This window comes from Ylistrum balloti, unplaced genomic scaffold (assembly GCF_031769215.1).
Source record: "Ylistrum balloti isolate Yb309-2 unplaced genomic scaffold, AGI_CSIRO_Ybal_v1 Utg370026, whole genome shotgun sequence".
Taxonomy (NCBI): Eukaryota; Metazoa; Mollusca; class Bivalvia; order Pectinida; family Pectinidae; genus Ylistrum; species Ylistrum balloti.
Genome location: NW_026782091.1, coordinates 655642 through 679062, shown reverse-complemented (window position 1 = coordinate 679062; position 23421 = coordinate 655642). Strand labels below are relative to the sequence as shown.

At 33.3% G+C, this 23421-nt stretch overlaps 1 protein-coding gene across 1 annotated transcript; it reads left to right on the top strand.

The window, feature by feature from the left end:
- The first annotated feature begins 10933 nt into the window (after window positions 1–10933).
- Window positions 10934–20946, top strand: LOC132548781 (pituitary homeobox x-like). Its single transcript, XM_060212676.1, has 3 exons — window positions 10934–11141; window positions 15194–15399; window positions 20425–20946. Exons 1-3 carry the CDS (start codon window positions 10934–10936, stop codon window positions 20944–20946), a joined length of 936 nt encoding a protein of 311 aa, XP_060068659.1.
- Window positions 20947–23421: the final 2475 nt, after the last annotated feature.

The window sequence follows — 23421 nt, the reverse complement described above, 5'->3', positions numbered from 1 at the left end:
CCTCAGTGTTTTTAAATATTCGTTAATCTGACCTAATCTATTTTTCAAAATGAAAGAATTATCATCCCGTGGGACCCGTACAAAATATCGTCAAAACAAAATTAGGTTGGAAATATCTTGATACAAAACGTTTTCTTCTTTATTTCTCAAGTATGCTGTCACGTCAACATAAGACTCGACAAAATCACCAAAGAAAATTAATGTGGCTCGCCCCTCGTGGTCACAATATCATCTCGTATTTTTCAATAGCCTGCCAAATGGTGGTCTACGAGTCCACATTCTTTATTATACTGGCTTCTTGTCGCGCTTCGTCGTTATTAACTCATTACACGGCGCTTAGCATCACGTCCTCTCCAGTCGGGTACTGTTCGAGGACGTCGCATTCTTTATGTTTGGTTTGCTGTCCCCTCATTTACATAAAACGCTCGAGTGTTCTAAGGTCTCATCTGGCGCAGTATGGCCCCACAAAGGGCCGCATGTCGTTAAACGGTTGGTAGCGGAACCGTTACGCGATCCCTTTGACCTATGATGGCCACCATTACGAGGTCCGTAGATTCCCTCATCAACTTGGGGATCATAGTCATTAGAATGGTTAATGACGTACAATATGTCATTTATCTCTCAAGCGTGTCAAAGATCGTCATTTTTCTTTCAAGCGTGTAGAAGATTTCTTTGATATCTGTATTAATATCAGCAATATGGCGTGAATTAAAAGTCAACCTTGGTCGTAGATTCCAACAAAAGACAAATAGATGGAACAATGAGAACAGGGGATGGCTTACTTGTAATCTGTGAATGAAAATAAACCAGCACGTGAGTGTCTTTCTAATTGTTCTCGAGAGAGTAACTAGTATAAAATCTCGTCTGTTAAGGTATTATGAAGGAGGAGGGTAAAACGCGGATGGGAAGGGAGATGGGGGGGGGATTGGTAGAAGCGGACGAGTGCTACCATTGAACTTTTAGACGTAAACATTTACAAATGAAATACCAGCGATAATGTGCTTTTCTCTTTCATAATTTCCGAAATTACTAACGTTTTATGCAGTAGTGTACTTATTTTCAGGTGATGCGGCATTTTCGCAATTATTGTATTATGCTGTATTCACATAGTAAATATTACATCGAAATTTCATATTTTTGCAGTATCATGCACACTAAAAATGATAAGACGTCATTGTCTCTTAAAAGGAACCCGTGCATGAAGTCACCAATATACAATGTTTGAATTAAGTTTCAACCCTGTCCGAGACCCGACACTCCATGTTCATCAGGAATACACAGTTTGCCGGATCATTCAGTGTGTCTTCTGTGACCAAACACGTATTTATGAAAATCTTCCTAGGTTCGAAGTTCCTTATGTGTGTAAAACTTCAATTCTGGTAGAGGGACGCAGTGGATAGTGAGCTCACTACTGAGGGTGACTGCTGGGTACTAAAACCTCGACTGATCGTGATCAGCAAATTGCTTTTGCTACTATTTTTTGTTTGTTTTTGTTTTTTTTGTTTTTTTGTTTGTTTTGTTTTGTTTTTGTTTTGATTGTTTTTTAGTTTGCTTTTGATGGAAGAGAAATATACCAAAATGTGAAAAATATAAGACTCAAATTGGGTCTTTTATAAGCGGTTGGAAAATATTACCAAGTGGCATTTCAGAAATTGAGCTTAGATTTCGAAAAAAAAAGAAGAAGAAATGTGATGTAAAGAACTGCCGAGGCGTCCAGCAGACTTGTTCGTACCATAGTGAATTAATTTGAAGATCTGAGCAGTTTCAAGTTTCAACAACTTAATAACGTTGTCGGTATAATTCTCAGTCCTTTGAATGGAAGGTTATGTCCACACAAAATCACGTGTCTAAGGCTTTGTTATTGAACACTCGAAAAATCTATAAAGACATTTCTCTCAAAGAAATATAAAATATGAGCTTAAACATTTATTATCCCCGTGCCTTTATCACGAAGTCTAATCAAATACAAATGTCCATTTTATATCAAAGTGACCATCGCACAAAGGGACATTACTTTTAGCGTACTGACCAAAACCGAAACACATTGTCCGATTTTAAAATAGCAGTTATTTCCCTTCAATGGTGAGTGTACTAGTTTTTTTTTTCGTCTTGTGGAACAGACTCCAGCAATTTCTCTTTCGATCGATTGGGCAGGATTCAGAGTCAGACGAATAATTCTGGAAACAGACAAAACAACCACTCTGGAGAACTAGTACCAGAATGAATTATGCAGAAAGAGATTTAAGATAAGTACAGTAGCATGTCCAAATAGAATTGATAATGTTGAACAGTCTCAAAACTGTCTTAATGTACAGAAAATGTCAATATGATTTATATATAAGCTTAAAGAACTTGTAGCAATATTGGTTTTAAAAAGGTTGAAAAATAAATAGATTTGTGATTTTATTGTCTGAATACCTAGGCTAAAATTATATACTATTTTCAATATTAAAACATGTTACGTCTGGTCCCATTATTTACATGACAATGTAAAGAATTATAAAAACGCTATATGTTAAACCCTATTACGTGTAGCTTATAAACAAATGTGTTTCGCGTTTTAAAATTGTTATTAATCATTAAAGATTAATTGTCACCACCTGGACAATAAAGGCTCCATGTATGACGGTTTCCCTTTTATCGTCTGTTATACTGTAGTAGGGATGGTGGAATAAAACATCCGCTAAGTAATCATGTTTTACCATCGTAAACAGATTCATATTCACTGAGCATACTACAAGCGTTGTGTGTATGGCGGAAATCTACTTGGCTATACCAAGGAATTAGATTTATAATAGAGAGCAGGACAGGCATAAGCAACTCTATATTTCTGTTATCAAATAAACACTATGAACTAAGATTGTAATAGGTTTGAGGTGGGTGTAGGCGAATGAGGGCAATTTTTACGTCAATGGGCGAGATTTATTTCAAGCAGGTTTGGTTTCAGTTCTTACCAACAGTGTTTTCAGTAGTGTTGAAACGATGGTTTGGTAGTTTCTGTCCACTGTCTCGGTGTTTTTGAGACGATGTCAAGGCCTAAAATTTTCTTTACACTTACACACAGAACTTTCTTGCTTTGTTCCGTTGCTTATGTTGATATTTTGTTTCAATGGAGGATTTTAAAGATGAAAATTTCTTAAATTCCGTTCTATCTTCTTGATTTGTTTGTACCAAATGTTGCGAATTTTGCGATGTCGGAACAGATAACCTTCACGTTACCATGAGTTATCGACCCTTTTTACTGTAAGGAACAACAACTCTGGGAAGAAAAAACAAACGTGTTTTGGCTCAACCAAGCATCATGAGAAACTCAGAAGTCATCCAAAAATTCCTTCCTACCTCATTGCGTCATTCCAATGAAATCTCCTGAAACACCGCTACTCGGGTATAGAATGAAAATATGAAAACTTACCTATATAAGAGTTAACTCCCTTTTCTTCTTATTAAATTCAAACTCAAGGAAAGCTTAAATTACAAAACTTTTCTCGGTATATTCTGATATATCTGTTTCACTAATTAGTGAATGAATAAAACTTTATCTTGTTTAATTCTCAATTACTATAACATTGCATATACCCTTAAGATAACAACTCTTAAATTTTATAGAATTTGAAATTTTAAAAAATGTAATGAAGAGAAAAAAAAAAAAAAAAAAGCAGATTTCAATGTATTCTAAATGCTGCCATTCAAATGAGTGTTCGTCATTCAATTTATAATGGGTTTGAAAATAAAAGCAAATTAACTTTTTCAGACACAATAGCTATAGACCAAACGATTGCAGTGCAATATAAGAAATACTGGCACGGGAAATCAACCAATTACTTCGATTTCCTTAATGTCTGGAAAATATTTCGGATTTAAAACTACTGGGGCAGAAATTTGGGGAGTTTAGGTCTAATTGTTGCGGCAATATGGCGCCGCTTAACCAAATCGACACTGACAACAGTTTGTGTCTTTGGAACCCGTGAATATCAAACAAGGCAGAGCGCGTGCGTTTAAAACGGTGATGTAATCCAGACATTTAAACGATATATTGACAGATGGACAATCAATACATCATGACCATTACATTGGATTTCTTGACCGGAAGTAATTAATTAGTCTACGTGCTGTCGAAGATAAAAATAAACATCAATAATAACAGTAAAGATTCTCGATTTCGTTTTGTTTATTTATTTTTATTTTTCATTTTATTTATTTATTTTTATTTTTCTTGAAATTTATTTTTCAAATGTTCTTCCAAATCGTGCGGCATAGAAATCAAATATATCCCATCACATATAAAATATCATTTAAAGATTTGTTGAGAAAACAGCTCATATATTATTAAGGTGCTTCGCTTTCGTGGGATGCGATTTCGTCTCGAGGAATAATTTAGATCTTTTTATACAAATACCTTTAAGTTAGTTAAGGAAAAATTAAAAAATCGATTGATTTTTTAAGTAGTTAGAGTTCAGGGAGGTGAAACTTGTAAACAAATTTATTTGGATAATCTTTCAATATTAAGGAATATATTTTTATTCGAAATTTGTTGAAAGTTGCGTCAATTTAAACTTTAAATTAATAATATGAACAATGGAGTATATTCTATTGTCACAAACCAGTAATTGTAAAAATAAAAAGATGTGAATACATTCACATATTTAATAAAATTCAAATTCAAAATATGCATATAACAGATAATCTTATGTTTAAAAATTATTGAAATATTGCAAATTTTGAATGAAATCCTACAGATGATGATTTAGATGAAGGTGTTATGCTTGAAAATATTGAGACAAATATATTACAACAAAATAAGAAAAAGGATACTGGAAATGAGAGTGTTCGGTTGTTACAGTAACATATATATATAAACAGTAAGTAGTTTGGTGCCGACAGCTCTGGTCGGATATAGCAGGCTGTCGGTTTAGACAGTGGTCGACAGAATCAAGTTTCCCTGTATAATTTATATCTAAAAGCAAACGGGCCGGCTGATACTTTCAATGTTTTGATTCATCTGATAAATCCGGCGGTGTTAATAAAGATCAAATGAAACTTATATGATAAAAAAGTAAAATATTTAAACCATTCTTCACATTTTGCTAAAACTGGCTAAATTTTGAAGTTTGAAAATAAATATTTGTGAGTGTGTATTGATATTTATTGATGTACATAAGAGTATTTATCAAAGCATAAAATTTACACAATTAGGTGTGTATGCAGATTCTATAAGACTCGGATGATATTTTTTCATAAATAGCCTATATTGAAGTGTGTTATTCACATCATATTATGAGTATATACCGACCGTAGTTTATATCTAAATACTCTTTACTATCTTAAATCGTGTATGACGCCAAGGGATTCCGAAGGATTTTTAGCCCCTGTTGGAATAAGTTTCAACAATCTCTAAACATCCGATGTTCGCATTTCTGATGTTGCTATACACCATAAAATCATTCCCATTTCGTATCAAGTTTTATATGATAAAAAATGTGGTAAAAATTACAGACGAAGAATATTTGTCTCACTTCAGGATTTTGTTTAATCTTTCCGACTTATGCCGGGATTCCCTGCGCGCGCTGCACGAGCGGGAGACAAATTATGTACCGTAAGCCAACATAATATCCAACCTTATACTCCTCGTTATAAAAACACGTAGATCCATTAAATATTGTTCAATGACTAGATCTAATTTCTGTTATTTAATGAGGTTTACCGAAAATGCACTGAATTTAATATTCAATTTAAAGTCAAGAAAAAATAGATACATTTTTCAGTTTTAAGTGTACATTTAAAGTAAGTTCAAGTAAAATTTAAGCTATTTTTAAGCATTTGATAAAATCAGATATTTGATTATATATATATTTTTTTTAAGTTTTTGACTTATCAAAGAACCAGAGGATGTTCAGAAATCCTTATTATTACAAACCCAAACAATGTCGTTTTTATAGGATAAAATATTCGTATGTTTCCGTAAAGCTTAATCAACGACGTGACGTCAAGCTTAATAACGGAAATCCCCGAGTTGTAACCGATTGATATTTGACACGAGCAGCAGAAGTTTCTGAAATAAAAGCACGAGACGTTAGGCATGAAAACAGTCGTTCTATTATGTAAAGCATTAAAATCTAACTTGTAAGAAATGACAATTTGATTTTGAAAGATAGGATTTGATAACTCATTGATTTAAAGTTCGTCATCGCAAATCACGAATGTGGCAATATTTTGATCAAATTATGAGTGATATATATCCGTCATTCACACACTTTGAACAGCAGACACTGTCACATTACGTTAATTTTCTAGTCTAAATAACTTACGTCCATAAATTTACATTCAAATCATGACCAGTACATTCTCTATGCCATGTCGACGTAATGCCATCGCATTATATTTTTAAACCTCGCTACAACGCCATTGCTGTTTAAAACTAGATAGAGTGTAGCAATATATCGAATTAGACAGGCATGGTGTTACAAAGACATAAAAACGGTACGGAATGAACACATTGACAGAAGATACAGCATATGAAATGTTTGAAGGTATAGCGAACGTTATAACACTTGGGGAATATAGAGGGGCAGTATAAAGAGGTTTAACTGAGAACTGTTGGCGTGAATAGAATCAATAGCACAATTTTATATGAAATAAAAAAAAATAATTTGTTTGGTTTTCATTTTTTTTACACTAAGAATTCATAGTGTTTTCCTGCTATGTGTGTTATAGAAGACGTAAGAATGTGAAAACACATTCTACAAACATGCATATTAGTTTTGATGTCATAACAAATTAAGTTCTCTATTTACGTATGAATTGGGTGTTGATAAATATTTCCATGCGTTTGGGGAGATGTGCGGTGTATTTTGTTTTCCTGAATAAAAATATTAAATTTCTAAATATCTATATATCTCTCGGCACAAATCATTGAAGACACTAGATTTTTGCTATGTCAGAGAGTTTTGATTTAACGCTAAATGACATTACAAATATTGTCATAGAACAAATTTGGTCCAATTTTCCAACAACACGACAAGAAAGTTTCATCAACTTAAAATTTCAATAATTAAATAAAAAAATAGAAAAAACATTTGATTATTAATAACTTTATTCTTAATCTATAAAGTGACACAGCAATATAAAGTGTAAAAAAAACATACAATCATCAAAGTTAACGTTGCAAGAGGTTAGTTTTGAAGAAATAATAACTTTTTATAGATAGAAGTTTAGGTAAATTAAGTTGACAAATCTGAGTGACATTGCTTCAAATTTTATAGTACATAGCTGAGGGTACATTTGGTCGCTATAGAGGATACCGTTAGAGTAAGATATCTGGCTGAATTAGGTGTGGTTTAAATCGCTACCCCCGATATTTTTCTCTCTATCAGGAACATAAAAGTTTCGGGGAATGTACAGGTAGACGATAAGTGCAATTAGTACGACGGAATAACGTCCTATCAAAAGTGTACAGGTAAAAATGGGCTGTTATTCTGTCTGTGTTGGAAATACATCCTAGTATACATTGCCGTATGCCAAGAGAGCTAACGGACATATACCAAAATCTTATTTAACACATTTTAATTAAGATGCTTTACAAAGCCAATCAAATGTATTAATTGGCGGGAATTCGTTAATCCGTATATGGTGTCAACACGGAATTAGCACACACACCTGTCTGAATAGCATACCTGAGGTATACTTCGCACCTGTGCGATGGGTCAATATTAGTTTTACCTGGACACTCCGGGGGTCGGGACAGGTATACTTGAAAGTGAGGTATACAAGAAATTGTTCCAGACAGGCTAATTTCTCCAATATGTTTCACGTGTAAGCGAAATATGTATATGTCTGGGCTATCAGAACAAGCTGGGTTCCTAGCCCCTCGAGCATCAGACCAAGTGATTGGAGATTAAGGGGCGTGTGTCATTCTGATCCTTAAAATCTTGACACAATGCAATTAGGGTGTTAAGACAAACGTTTTTTCTAAGCCAGACATTTTCCGGTAAATCACAGACAAGAGATTATTTTTTTGATAGAAGAATATGCTATACCATAAAGATACACTTCAAGCAAAGAATGTAATTTATTTAATAAAAAAATCTATAGAATATGATTGAAATCAATTGTTATTATATATAACATAATTCTAGCCTACACTTGAAAGAACAATTATACGATTGACTTAAATTTGTGTTTTTGTCTATAATAAATTAATAGATAAATAACCAATGAAATAAATAAGGTTGATTCAAATATTCAAAAGTCTTAAAACGCTGTGCGACAGATATCATGTCAAATACTATTTTTAATTTTATCTACATAAGTGTTTTTGTGAAACATGCACTGAAATATTGTAGGTTGGTGGGGTGGGGGCGTTGAGTGGAGGGGGAAGGGTGGGCGATTCGATGAAGGCAAGGGGGATAGTCCAATAAAGTTTTAACATATCAATGATTTTTTGAATGAAATATCAATTCAGAATTTATCTTAGTCCATTTTTTTTCACTTTCTTTTGGTATTTATTCTAATTTTGTTTTAACAACTCAAAGATGCGGAAAATCTGTTATTGCGGATCAATAACACTCCGAGTGAGTATCCAAGTGTAGATTGTGTCGCCACAAAAAGGCTGCGAAGTCAATCTTAATCTAAACAGATAAGGCCTACATATTACACATTGTTAGCATTGTGTCTGATTGAAAAAGCACAGAATATATGTGGTGATATGTCATTGAAAAATTTCACATATTGATACAAAATGTGAATTCCTTCACGTTCCAACAATTAGGCCTACCGCGCGAGGTGCTGAGATATATTGAACAGAACTGATGTCTCTATCAGGCGAAACACGTGTATCTCACCAGTAGTCACTTAAGGAAAGAATAGAACTTCAATATTGTCTCTTAAGATTTAAGATATCGTTAAATAAACTTTACTATGTTCTAAAGCAAAATAACGCTCAACCGTTATAATGAATTTTAATGTTTATTTCAATGATGCATATATACTCTAGTGTAGCGTAAATCTAAGTGAAAAACACAACATGACTATTATACATAATCTATATATTTCTAAACAATTTATCTTGAAACTCTATAATAACTTAAATTACAGATTAAACAACAGATATGGCCCTGATTCTCATGATGTTTCAACATAATCTACTAGAATTAAAAAAGGACACCATTTCAAACTTTGAATTCTTAAAAATTGCAGGTATCTATTTCTATTTTATTGTTTAAGCAATAAAAACTTGAAACAAAACTCAAACTTTTAGTTCTTAACAATGCGTTCATAAAGACGGAAACTTTGATAAAGTATATCACAATGAGATGATCATTGGTTTTATAACGAGAAAGACCCTCCCATGCCGTTTCTTAAGACGTCTCTTCTTCAACAGAACAAAAATAGTATTATTGTGTACCAGTTTCTAAATAGAATAATTAAAACCGCCTAAAACATTAATTAATTATATAATTAAATTCACATTTCATCTCATCCATGATTTTTTTATCCAGATGTAGAATATTATATCTATTGAGAAAAGAGCAATGGAATTCACGGAAACTTCCCGCGATCCAGAAACATTACCGCACTATAACAATAGAAACTTCTTCAAAATTAGATGGAACCCAAATCTTATATTTAATTATCAAGTTGTTTTTTTACAAGTTAGTAAACATCTCTCAGTTGTTAGGTTAATTAAATTTGTTTTGAACTTGTTTCGTGTGTTTAAAAAACTCCTTGATGCATCATTTGAGTAATTCTATGTTAGGTTAATAAACAACACACTGTTTCACCGTTACCAGAATACTGTTTCGGTTATAATGATATGTGCGCACATTCATTTCATTTCCAAGATAATATTATTGTAGTGAATGGCTCCTTTTTGTATCTCATTATAATCTATGTCAAATACTTTGTAGAAGTTTTTAGCAAATGAATAGAAAAAGCGTAAAATCTTATCACAGTTTGTCAATCCCATACAAAGTCGGATTAAATTTGAGATCATAGACATTCAAAGTGTAAGTAAAATACTATAAAAACAATTTCACTGTCCCGACATCAGATAATTCAACCCTTAAGCCTTAAATATTGTTCTTAAAACCCATGTTCAACATCGCGGCTGAGGCCTGCGGGCCGAAAGCCCGACAAATCGCTGTTCGGGTAGTGTTGTAGTTTTGACAGAAGCTGTTTATGGTAATTAGCAAAACCGCGAAAGGCACCGTTTGCTGCGAAACAAGACATCGATTTGTCGAGAACAGTGAAAACTATGGCCCGAGGTTCTTCATATGCAAATGAGCGCGTGGCAAATGATAAACATCTCGAAGCTTAGTGGCTGATCCTCAGGAAGGGCAGTGATATAAATTTCAGAAACATGTGCTACTGTGACGTCAGTCGAAGCATGCCCAAACGAAACCAAGTTTGAGTTGATATCTTGTATATATTTGTGATGGACGTACGAGACATTACATTTCAAGCTAGAGATAAACAGTTTCACGAGTAAAAGCTACTTCCATTTCGATCCACGAGGACTCGGTATACACAGACCCGTACTATCAACCCTACACAAGATAGCAATATATTTGTCGGCGAACGAGGAAATGTATGTTTCACTTCTCATATCATAACAATATATTTAAGTTGGAGTACATACCATGTATCTACGTCCGTAAGAGGAAGATATGTGTTAAGAGAAGAAAAAAACAATTGATGTCGAAGATATTGTGTTTAAGCCAACAGCGACCCAGACTTTGATCGAGGTATTAAGACTGCCAGAGTGAAAAAAACACACACACAAGAAACCCAACGCTTTGGATATTACAAATCTACCGATCTATGTTGACTGGAGAGCTACTTAACCTTATAGACACCGGTGCATTTTTCTTAAGATTTGTGAGAAAATTAATACATATTTACAAGAAAATATTTTCTTCATTTCACCATTGTGGGATAAATGGACACTTTACATGAATCGATTTCGCTAGAAGACTTCGTAATAGCTACAACTTCTCAGGCAAACTCAGGGATGACAATGCATCACTTGGACTCGCTACCCAGTGTCCCCTCCGAAGGGGGACTTACGTCCCCCTCCGCGCACGTGGGAATGGTTGATAGTCTTTCCCCAAGCTCCACCGACACCTCTATAGAAAAACTCCACACAGGTATGCAATTAGTATGGATTCAGTACGAAATAAGTACTAAATTAGTATGACTTAAGCTTAGATTCAGCATGAGTTCAGCATCATAACAGTATGGATTCAGTGTCAGTTCAGTGTCGATTCAGTATGAGATCAGCATCTATTCAGTATGAATTCGACATGGCTTCAGCATGAATTCAAAATTATTGTAGTTTGAATTCAGTGTTAAGTGTGAATTTAGTGTTAAGTATGAATTTAGTGTTCAATGTGAATTTAGTGTTAAGTATGAATTTAGTGTTAAGTACGAAATCAATATTTTTTATTGATTCATCGGTTAATCATTGTATATTATGCATATCTAGTGTCCTAGCTGAGGAGTACGAAATAAGTATGTATCTTTGAGGAAAATAGCAAAATAAGTCTAACGTGAGCCATGTAGGGGCATTTATTTATTATGAAATCTTAAGTTGTAACTAATGTGAGATATTGAGCTCTAGGACCGAATCTATCTAAATATAAATAAGATTTTTATGTCTTTCCACCTTGAAATTTCTGAGCTTTGTCGACAACCAATGCAACAGGAGACAGAAAATATTAAAACTGTGAATTTTCAGGATATCTTATTTATATTGTAATTATGCATGCATGATTTTTACATTAGATTAATACATATATTTGCAAGTACTTGACATTCTGTAAGGCCACCATCCGGATTGCGTTAGATATGATAATTCCGTAATTTACAGTACACTTTTTGAAATTTCATTATATACTTATAAAAAGAGAGATATGTAAACAGGATTTTGATATGCAATAACATTATACAAAATGTATTCACATAAAAGAATAACACAATAGTTTTATGATTTAATGTCAACTATTTTATAGACAAATAGTTAAAAACAGATTCAAGTTACACACTACGATTCAACTCCAAGACAGATATTTAGCAACTTATTACTATATAACTTTAAGAAGCCAGACCAAAGAACGTGCATTGTGTCGGTAACGTAATTCTATAAAATCAGGGATAATTCTATAACTGACAAGATCAATTTAGTGTTTGTATGTTTAAAATGAACTTAAGGTCACTCGTATATCGACAAGAATTTCTTAAGACGACCACAAGGACTATAACCGTCAAGCAAAGAACGTCCAAATTGATATTATCTCCACTCTCGTGTCACATCTAGTTTGACGACACTCTTAAAATTGTAGAATAGGATTTTTTTTCTTAAAGGTTCATATTCATACAGAAAAATCCCAGACGTGTTTTTAATTTGTTCGGTAGATCTCATAAAACCTTTTATGGATTTCGCATATCATCACATTGCCTTATTATGTAAGACTATACTGTTTGTTTATGAATACAAACTTCTTTGTTTAAACGGAATATCTGAAATTTAAACTCCAAGTTGGTTTTATTAGTTGTAATATTATCCAAGCGTTTAATAATAAAATATAGATACAGGTGACTTAGATAATAAAAAGCAGCTGAAAAAACAGAGACGAATATAACACAGAGGCATACGTGTATGAGGTGAAATCATTTTGTGAAATTGACTTCGAAATTGACATTCCTACTTTGAAATGGACATGCGGATAGCCGGTCAGTACGACAGGCGTAAAGCGAATAGGTCGTTACCCCCTTGGATTTGATATTTGTCTGACAGATTACCAGTTATATACTACATAACGTTATAACGCCAACAAATACTCGAGTTACCAAGCTTCTAAGAGAATAATCCAGGCCTTTTGTAAAATCACTTGTTAGATTTGTCTTTCGGTGAGAAGCAGATTTTACGTTTTTTTTGACAGATCCCTCAACCACCCCCGTTTTCTGCGATTTTGCTATCGTGCTAATAGTGGGGTTAGAGAGGTTTTCAGTGAGAGGGGAGGGGCGGCTGCCCAAGGGGGGTTATCTCGTGTAGTGTATATCTATATCTCGCACTTATATACACGTATGATTTCAAGTGGGTTAAATTCTCCTTTATAATGTACCAAATGAAGTTTCTCTCTGCGACAATATATAGCAAAGAGGGGCCCAACCGTCAAAACATTCCGACGTAACGGCCCATGATTGGCGCCTCAACCAATCCCGACAGGGACGTGAAGTGTCTTGATAACTACGAAAGGCAAGGGTAAATAATTATGTAGAAGTGTCGATGTATATATCAAACAAAAATGACGCGAAAACGTTTTAACGTGAGTAAAATTAGACCGAAATTTCCAGTAAATTAGTCAAATTGTTGCTAGTTACCTCTGGAGTAAATTGTATAAAATTCATCGATTTGATTTAGGTTTTCGCGTTTTATATTGACGTTCCCAGTCACTCAGTTGGGAGGTGAATAATTCACGATAAAAACGTTTGATGCGGCATACACATAACGTAAAAAAAAATCTTAAAAAGACGCTGTATAAAACAACATCCGTAATCAATTTCTATGGCGTTGTCAATATCAGTGCGAATAAACATGGTCTGCGATTGCAATTATTCAACTCTGTAATGATAGCTATTACTAAAAACGGAATGAGGGTCGCATGATAATTTAGCCATCTCGGTGCTGTGTGTTTCTTGTACGCGATGCCGACGATGTAACTTGCACTTCAGTGTGATGAAAGATGACAGCGTATCGATCGGCGATATCGACATCGCTGATGTCAATTTCACGGCATTTACGCTCGAATCAATATATTACTGATCCATTTACAATCATCTTGTCCTTGTGTACTTTATGAGTTAGAGACAGAAAATATGAGTAATTTGTAAGCCGCCTCTCATTCAGGGAGATGTTATTGAATTATGGTACATACAAATTATCACTGTTATTACAATCATAAATAAATAAACATGAAAAAATAAAAGCCAATTATTCCTCCTTAAATGATATAAAAAGCCAGAGAGGAATTTCAAAATAATTGTATTCCATGCTTAATAACGGGCAGAAAAATCCTATCCGAGTGCAAACTCATCATATGCGTTTGTCAAAATGTTGGAATTGATGAGTTTTGGCATAACGATGAAGATATAAAATTTTAGATCCGCATCTATTGTTTAAATGTAACATCTTGTTAAACGATTCCAGGCTTTGTTTTTATTCAAACCATGTGTGTCTAGATAACTCAGCCACCTGCACAGCGCTGAGTCAGTCGAGTTCAAATGCTCCACGTGAAGACAGAACGTATCGTAAACTTGAATCTAATTCAATTTTTAATTTCTCGTATATACCATTCTTATCGAAAGTTTAAAAGTGGATCTATTGATTTACTGCTTTACTACGAGCTCTTAAACATCATGATTATTTCATATTTTAGACCGAATGTGAAAAATACCCGCCCAACACAAATAATAATAAAATTATACTTGATGTATATACATGTTAAACCAATCATATATCCCAAAAAGTGAAACACACATTTTGATTAAAACTATAAACTTAAACTGTTGCGTAATGTTTGAAGGACTTTCGATCAAACTATGTCAAAATTTCACTAAATTATTCTAACGTGTACCGAAAACTGTGTAAAAAGTTTTATTTGTACAAGGCATTTTTAAACAAATACAGTCGAAGCTGTTTGAAATATTCCTATATTGGAGCATACTATTGTGTTTTACGAGTTCACAGCAATTTGCTAACCAACAAAAACACAGTATCGAAAACACTTATCAATGTGTAAAATAAACATCCTTGGACATAAATATTCACCGTACGTCAGTATTTCGTGGGATTAGCCGGTATTAATGATATCTTACAACAGGAATGCAAATAAAACCCTACAAGGATTTTTCAATCAAATTTTTCGCAATTTGAATTATTTCCTTTCAAACATGTACGTTAACTTATAAATTTCATTAGGTACATGTCCAGGGTTTGTAAACAAATATGCAAAATGAGATACATTTAATACGATCGCTGTAGATGTAATGTCAACCTTTATTATAATGTTTTTACTTTTAATATTAAAAACATTTGAAATACAACGGCAATGTCACCAAGAAATAATTAAAACATAAATTATTTATGAATCTGTTTGATGTAAACGCTATTGACTTAATCTTTTTCATATCTTTTCAGATTCCAGCGAGAATTCGAAAACGAAATCAGAAGACAGCGGAACAGAGGAAGATAAAAAGAAGAAAAGACAAAGAAGACAACGAACACACTTTACTAGTCAGCAACTACAAGAATTAGAGGCGACATTTGCTAGAAATCGTTACCCTGACATGGCAACACGTGAAGAAATATCTGCCTGGACAAATCTAACAGAAGCTAGAGTTAGGGTAAGTTTACTGAATTCAGATAACTCGAAAAATATAAATAGAAATAATTCGTTCCTTCGTTCGTTCGTTCCTTCCTTCCTTCCTTCCTTCCTTCCTCCTTTCTTTCCTTCCTTCCTTCACACACTTCACACACTTCACACAAAGAAAACCAGTGTACGATCCTCTGAAAGAAATATCTTGTTTTTGTCTTCCGGTCATCTTTCCATTTTTCTTGAGTATACATTCTGATGAGAGACTGCGCTAATAGATTTAATATTTAACACATTGACTACTATCTGTTTTGAATTAATTTTACGTACAAAGCGATGTGTATATGCCTCGTCACCTTACTCCTCCGTGTAAAAAAGTAGCATGGCTTTTGTTTCAGGGTAAAATAGAATGAAGGAAAAAGCCCTGATTAATCCATTTTGAAGTTGTTTAAACTTAATACATGGGAAAGGTCATACATATAGCGATGTTTAAAGTATGTAAAAATAAACATACTGAAATTCCGATATAAAATCATTTAAACCTATTTGGAAAAAATTTTACTTTTAACCCGCGAGGAAAATATGAAGACATCTTAGCATCGCGATAGAATACATCTTTAGAACTAGAAAACCTTGATTCTGTAAACGTACGCGCCTGAAATGCATGCACGAGAGTACACGTGTTCACATCCTTGTATTAATTTACTTTAATGACCATTTAAAGTATGTAACAATAAGGAAACCTGGAAATTATGAAATGACTCGGTTGATACCCATAGCGTGTCATTTTCAAACGAGAAAGACCAGAATTCATGTTGTAATATAAGTTCATTATCAAAGAATACTTTCGAGTAATTATCGCTCCACGCTAATTAGATCAAGCTCTCAGTCATATAATTACAAACTTCATTCATCAAAGAGAGGGCTTAAGAAAGGCTTTACAAATTACCACAGAAACAGTTGACATCGCGTTGTTTTTGGGTATTAATTTCAAAGTTTTGCGTTATTTTTTCGGAATGTCGTTTAAACGAAACGAAAACAGCCGTAAAAGTGGACATTGCCATACCCTCAAGGAGTTTTTGGAGATTCGTTCCGCATGAAAGAATGTATTGGAATTTTTATATAACCACGACACAATGTTAGACAAATCCGGCCGGATCAAAAATTAATTACATCAAAGATTGGTCGCTACTAGACATTGAAATTACGCGAGAGTACGTAATTTTTTTAAGCGGCATGAAATTGTAAAATGTTAAGAAGGTCTATTTGGAAGTAAAAAAGTATCAGTTTTCATTTCAGGATTAAATAATTTATTTATAATTTTAAAAGCTTTAGTATAGTCGTTTAGGAAATATTTTTGTATCTCTTATTAGATGCATCTAGAAATGAATCAATTTCGCGAAAGTGGTTAACGGAATTTTACATGATAATATATCTATCTCATACTTATAATTATTTTGTACATTTTAACCTATTAGACATAAAAATACAAGCGTCGCTCACGAAGCATGTGTTACCAATTATTTCTGCTTTTCCTCGGCTAATTAGCTACAACACTATCGCCGTACCAGGCATTCTTTACTAGCTTCAACTATTAACATCACTGAAATGTAAATTTGAATAGGCTTGAAATGTACACGAGGAAATGAACATCGACAAGTGTAAATAAACACCCTACAAAGAAAACAATTCAGTAGCGGACACGAGGCGTGAATGGAAGTGTGTTTGTCAATATCTTCAAGGCAATTTTGATTTCTGAACAGCTTCTTGCCAATAAATTAGTTATTTTTGTGGAAAAAATAATAGAAACTATTTCATGTCATACTGTTATATTTGATAACGATTTAATAAGTCACAGTTATATACGCTGAGTATAGAGAGAAATTCCCACCGTTTTACTTTTTAAAAAAAGGAATTTGGCAGTAATGTGTTTCGTCTAATAACGAAATAGCGTATATCTTTCCTCAAAAATAATTACGAAAAAAAGTAAAAAAAAAAATAAATAAATAAACTTACGAAACTGACATTTTTCGTTTGTCAAAAATAAGTATGGTTTTAAAATATGGCATTTAATAATTTTCTATAATTGGGTTTAGATTTTGATAAAAAAAAGGACTTGTATTTATTACCAAGTCTTAGAGAATGACATATTGTGTATTAGTTGTAGACAATTTTCGAAATGTTAGGAGATGAATTGGAAAAGATTTTTTGAATTATCACAATATATAACTTAAATTAAAACTTAAACTAGAAATTAAATATATATTCAATTATATATTCAAAGTGCGAGTTTGGAGTAACGCAACGAAATACTCCTACGAAAGGTAACTAATCGAAAATGCTCCTTAGAGATACACAACCTCTGAAAGACAGATACATTCTTCAAAATAATATACTGTTACAGTTATTATCTCATACTCACAAAGATACTTTTATAATTTGGTATCTCACACATGATTTGATAGCGATGAAAACAGTCAACACTTAATTTATTCATTTCTGATAAGAAAAGGAGATTTGTCTTGTGCGCATGCGTCCCATCTCATTTTTCCATCGATACAGTGGTATTGAGGTTTCTTACCCAGAAACGGTGAAATGTCACTTGACAGGGCCAGTTGCAGCTAAAGGACAAATAATAAGACTTTGGTCCAGAGCTATATGTACGCAATATAAACGGCCAAATAAATGGTTTGAACTTGTTTATAAATCGTTATTGAGAATATAAACCAAACCCCATATACGATAATCAATGAACGATATTGTCAAAGCGGGAAATAAATAATTAAATAAATAAATAGATAAATAAATAAATAAGTAAATAAATAAATAAGTAGATAAATAAATAGATAAATAAATAATGGTTTTATTGCAATAATTATGATTGAATTAAACCAATTGTCACAAAACATACAGTTAAAATAGAAACACGACGAGTCTTGCAAATAGAATAATAAATTATATTTCAATCATAATTTAAATTTTATCTTAACAATTGAAAAATAGAAATGAAATGTTTGAAAACATTTGCATAATAAAAATGAAATTAAAAAAAATCAGGACCTGCTGGAATATCTGAATAATTACAACGGAAATCCTACAACTGTTTATTGGAAGGGGATTTGATTTTCAAGTAGAAAACAAGAATCGCCTTCTTCTCATTTCAATGTTAAATCTTAATTTCCTTGCACCCAACCCCCTACTTTGTCACGACCGTAATTAATTGGAACCTTTCCTCGCCCCTTGTCATCTCTTGTCACATCTAACAGCCCGGACACGCCCGGCGATGAAGCGGGAGGATTACTTTGGACACAGAGTGTTGCTAATTGAGATGGATATGAAGTCTTCTGGGATACACACTTTGCAATTTGCTTGTTACGTGGTCGTTTTCTTGGGAGTTTCGCTCATCCATTATACAAAGCAAACATTCCAGTGAAACAGTGCCCAATTGTCCATAGAATTATGACAGTTACTGTGTTTCGAGGAGTTGGTTCCGTCACTGTCAACTATCAAAATATATCTATCAATATTTTCAGCCATTTTTCTCGTGTAAAGTACAAAACAGCCTTCGTTCAGATCGTCGGTTGTCACATGTCTTTCATCTCATCCATTTCTCCTGATTTTGTGTCCCCCCTCACACACACACACTCCACCTCCTCTTCTTTCATTCATTTTGTTTCTCCAGTCCCCTAAATCTTCTATTCCATATACTTTCTTCGTTTTCTCTTCAGTTTTCAGTAATAAAACATTATCAATCCCAACCAATCAGGATGCCTTTGTTATCATAGGGCATGAAATGAAATACAACATGTAATGAAACATTTCCCAATGTCATCCTCTTTGTACTTTGTTTCATTCGCTACATCATCTGGAGTGTTATATCATCTCTGTCACACTAAGCCGCTTATTTTTAATACCCCTCGCTTCGCCCTTAACAGACAAGCCCAGTAACACTGCTTTTTTTTCGACAATACATAGCAGCTACACATCCCATCTGGGGATTTTGCAGAAGACGTCATCAGAACCCTTATCACAAATATAAAACATTTCATTTCTGTCAACTCGTCCTTTGTGTGTCTAAAAAGGTTACTTCTGGCTATGACGTATTCGCCTTCTTTCTCTTCTAATTTCTTTTCGACTTAAATCACATCGCGTTAATGGATCAAAGCAAATGAAATATATTCTAAAAAAACTTCAATCATAATAGGAACCGATTTTAAGAAAAGTTTAAAAATAATTCAGTTCTCCTTATCTTTGTTAATATACGTGTAATTTACTATGTAAACAATTCTTATGGCAAAATATTTCGGCATTTTTCAAAATATTCACTTTAGAGGTTTTATTTTTCTCAAGGGTCTTCTCAATTTTTCCAAAAATATTATGGAAATGTAGAGTATTCTGATTATGTCAATGAAGCGAAAATTTATCATAAGTTTCACCTACAAAATGTGTATTTCAACAACAACAACAATACGCGGCCGGTTTCTGAGAGACAGGGAACATAATTTACGATCAAACTTTATTAAATCAATGTTGGAGCAAGAGAAGATTGTACAAACGTTATCCAAGCATGTTGTCACGATAGAGTTCGGGTGAGCAGACGACAGACCTAACCAGACAAACACACCACTCAGCCGAAGTCTTAACATATCACTCTTCCAAATTAACCCACACAACTACCACGGACACAATTAAAAAACTTGCCCGTGTTTCTTAGTTTGCTATGAGAGGAGATTCAACCAATTAAGTGGTTCCCATAATAAAACCTCATTCTGTCATGTTGTCAACAGTTACCTTGATTTGATATCAAATTTGGAACGGAGATTTATCGCTGTGTTTAAATGTATTGAAATAAGTCCATTATTGTCTTGATTTAGTAATTGAAATGTCCCAAGAATGTTACAAATGAGAAAACGAAAGCTCTTCCGCCCTTTTCATATTAAACATTGCACTTCCTTATCGATGAAAAATGTCCGGTGATGTTAACTCAAAAATTTTAGATTTGCCACAATTAATTACTTAATGTGTTATTAATGTTTTTTTGTTTGTTAATTTTCAGGTGTGGTTTAAAAATAGAAGAGCCAAATGGAGGAAAAGAGAAAGAAATATGGAATCGTTTAAAACAGGATTCGGTTCTCAGTTCACCGGGCTAATGCAGTCACCGTTTGATGACACTTTGTACAATGGGTACCCAAACAACTACTGGGCCACAAAAGTACCCAGCCCTTTAGGATCAAAGTCGTTCCCTTGGGGTCTGAACTCAGTCAATCCCCATTTATCCTCTGTTGTCTCCACGCAGCCAATGTGTTTTTCAGCACCCTCAAGTAGCATCAATAACTCTATGGTGGCAAATGTGCCCAACCTTCCTAGCAACATGACCAACACGGGTGCACCTTGCCCTTATGCCCCTCCGGCTCCTCCATACATCTACACCCCAAATAGGGATCAGTGCACGAACAGTATCGCTTCTCTAAGACTCAAAGCCAAACATCATTCTTATGGCTATCCACCCGTCAATCCAAGACAACCCACACTGTCGGCCTGTCAGTATGCAACAGTAGGTAATGGCGGTGCTGTATGATACCGGATGTGACGTAGTGTGCTGGAAACATTTTGAAGTGTTTGTCGATGTAGTGACGACGAAAATAGCACAGGAGCAGAATCTGTTGAGACTCAATCTGTTTTCGTCCACCTGAGTAAATGATCTACTGCAAAATATTACTGTTTTCTGCATTGGTTTGCATTTATTTTAATATTTCTGTTGTTATAACAGAGGATCTGATTTCTCATCAATGTAAATCTTGCCATGGAACAGTGTTTTTGCAACAGGCAGCAGAAAAAATGATAGATCTGACGCTGTACGCTAGAAAATCGTACAGGTAAAAGGACGACATTGTGTCACAGATCGAGGAAAGTGTTTAAACCCAATTCACAACTACTTTGGTGCAGAAAAAAAACGAAATCCTTTACAGGATATCACCGTCTGGTCACGATGGTCAGTGTTGAACTTTGACCTAAGGTCAGTATATATGATCTCCTTATCCATCGTCAATGTACACCTGACCTTGACCGAAGTCAAGGGCGCTACATATCGGTGACCCAATATACGCTTAACTATAGACGTTTATGAACAAAGTTTTATCATTTTTGTTGGTTGAATAGCTTTATATAAACATGGTTTGAATGTAACGGACTCATTATTACGTCACTGATTGTACGTTACAATTTTGTGACGTAAAACACACGAATGAATGACGTTGTTATGACGCGCTTTCAGGGGCTAATATATAATGTATTTATATCTCATAATCTATTCAACAATAACATGTGGTTTGCCGTATTTTAGTTTGTACATCCGGGTTATATTACTTTTAGCTATAGGTCATCTAGTGACAACACCATACAACCAAACTTTGTAATTCTGCAAATCATGTGATTTTTACGAAAAGTTTTGCCTCGTATTTCAAATGTTGTTGAATACATGTTAGTTACTATTCTGAATATAAGCAGAAAACAAACCAAAATGAGATGTTTTAACTTCTTGTAAATTGATTGGCAATATAATTGATTTATACTTCAAAAAATATGTATAGAGCTAAGATCTATGTATAACACATGATAACAGAGTTTTGAAATAACTACAAAATATTATTATTGATGAAATCCTCACACAAAGTTGTGAATAGTGCTAAAGGTTAGTATTTCTTTGAAACCCAACATCGATTTAATTATTTTGTTATGCAGAAAGAGACATTAGATAAAGAATATGTCTCCAGCTGTTAAAATATTGCATTAATAAAGTTTGGTATATTAAACTATTTTGTTTGTTTGTGATCTTTTGGGGCCTTTTTGCTTCAATTGTACGGAAGCAACAACTTTTATAGATATTTAAATATTTGCCATAAAACTGTGTTGGATTTTATTTGTTCTGCTGAATCATCAACATGTTGAAGAAAGGTACATTACTACTTCGTAAAAAGACAAACATTGATCCCACATCTATACGAAACAAATGTTCTCACTCAAAGGTGATATTTTTGTGACATGTGATTGTGTTGCAAAATAAATTTATATGAAGATTCATCGACACAATGCTATGTTATTGAAAATAACTTCAGGAATCCAAACAATGCATACTAACTGCAAATTGACATCAAGGAAGAATGCCATTTCCTCGATAGAATATAACAATAAAAATCGAAATAGTTTCCTGAGAAAGAAGACATGTTAACATGTTCACTGTTTCATATTTCATAACGCCATATGAAAATGACTAAAAACGCATATATAAATTATAACATATTTACAATTAACATCTTCACTTATTGTTCTTTAATGATTGACTATGAAATATGATTTGAATGTTTTCAGATTTTACCACAGAGACACTATATAATCACAATTATGATCATAAACTTATGTGGATGATAGTAAAATTTTTTCATAATTTTTGCTTGATGTTAAACAACAATGAAAAATGAAAAAAAAATGAAGTCATTTATCATACAAAGAATTAAATTTTGTACAAAATATACACAAAGGAATAGTAATTTTCAATACAAATTAAGGATACGATATTTATAGCCAGATAATAAATATTTTATTTTCACATTAAGAGTAATTAACATTACAAGAAAAAGAAAAGTTAAGGTTGAATTTATTTTTAGAAATGCCTGTTGATATCTAGACATTTGCATTTAATAGCGAATAGTAGTTAGAAATAGATCATTTCAGTTTTACACGAATTCGAGTATATAATGGTATAATATTTAGGTAACTATGGCAAGTAAAATATCAGAAAATCCAGAAAATGAATTAAATTAAGATACATATAGCTCAATTTTTCTAACAATACCTCGGATACTTTAATGGATACACCTGTTTCTTAGGTTTTTGAAGGGATTGTAACTTAATTGAATATTCTATTCGAGTGCTAACTTGTACGAATGTCATTGAAGAAGCGAAATATATCTATAAATATGAAACATTATTTTACAGTGAGATTAAATACATTATAAAACGATTGATTTAATGGATTTCATTGGTACTTTTAATA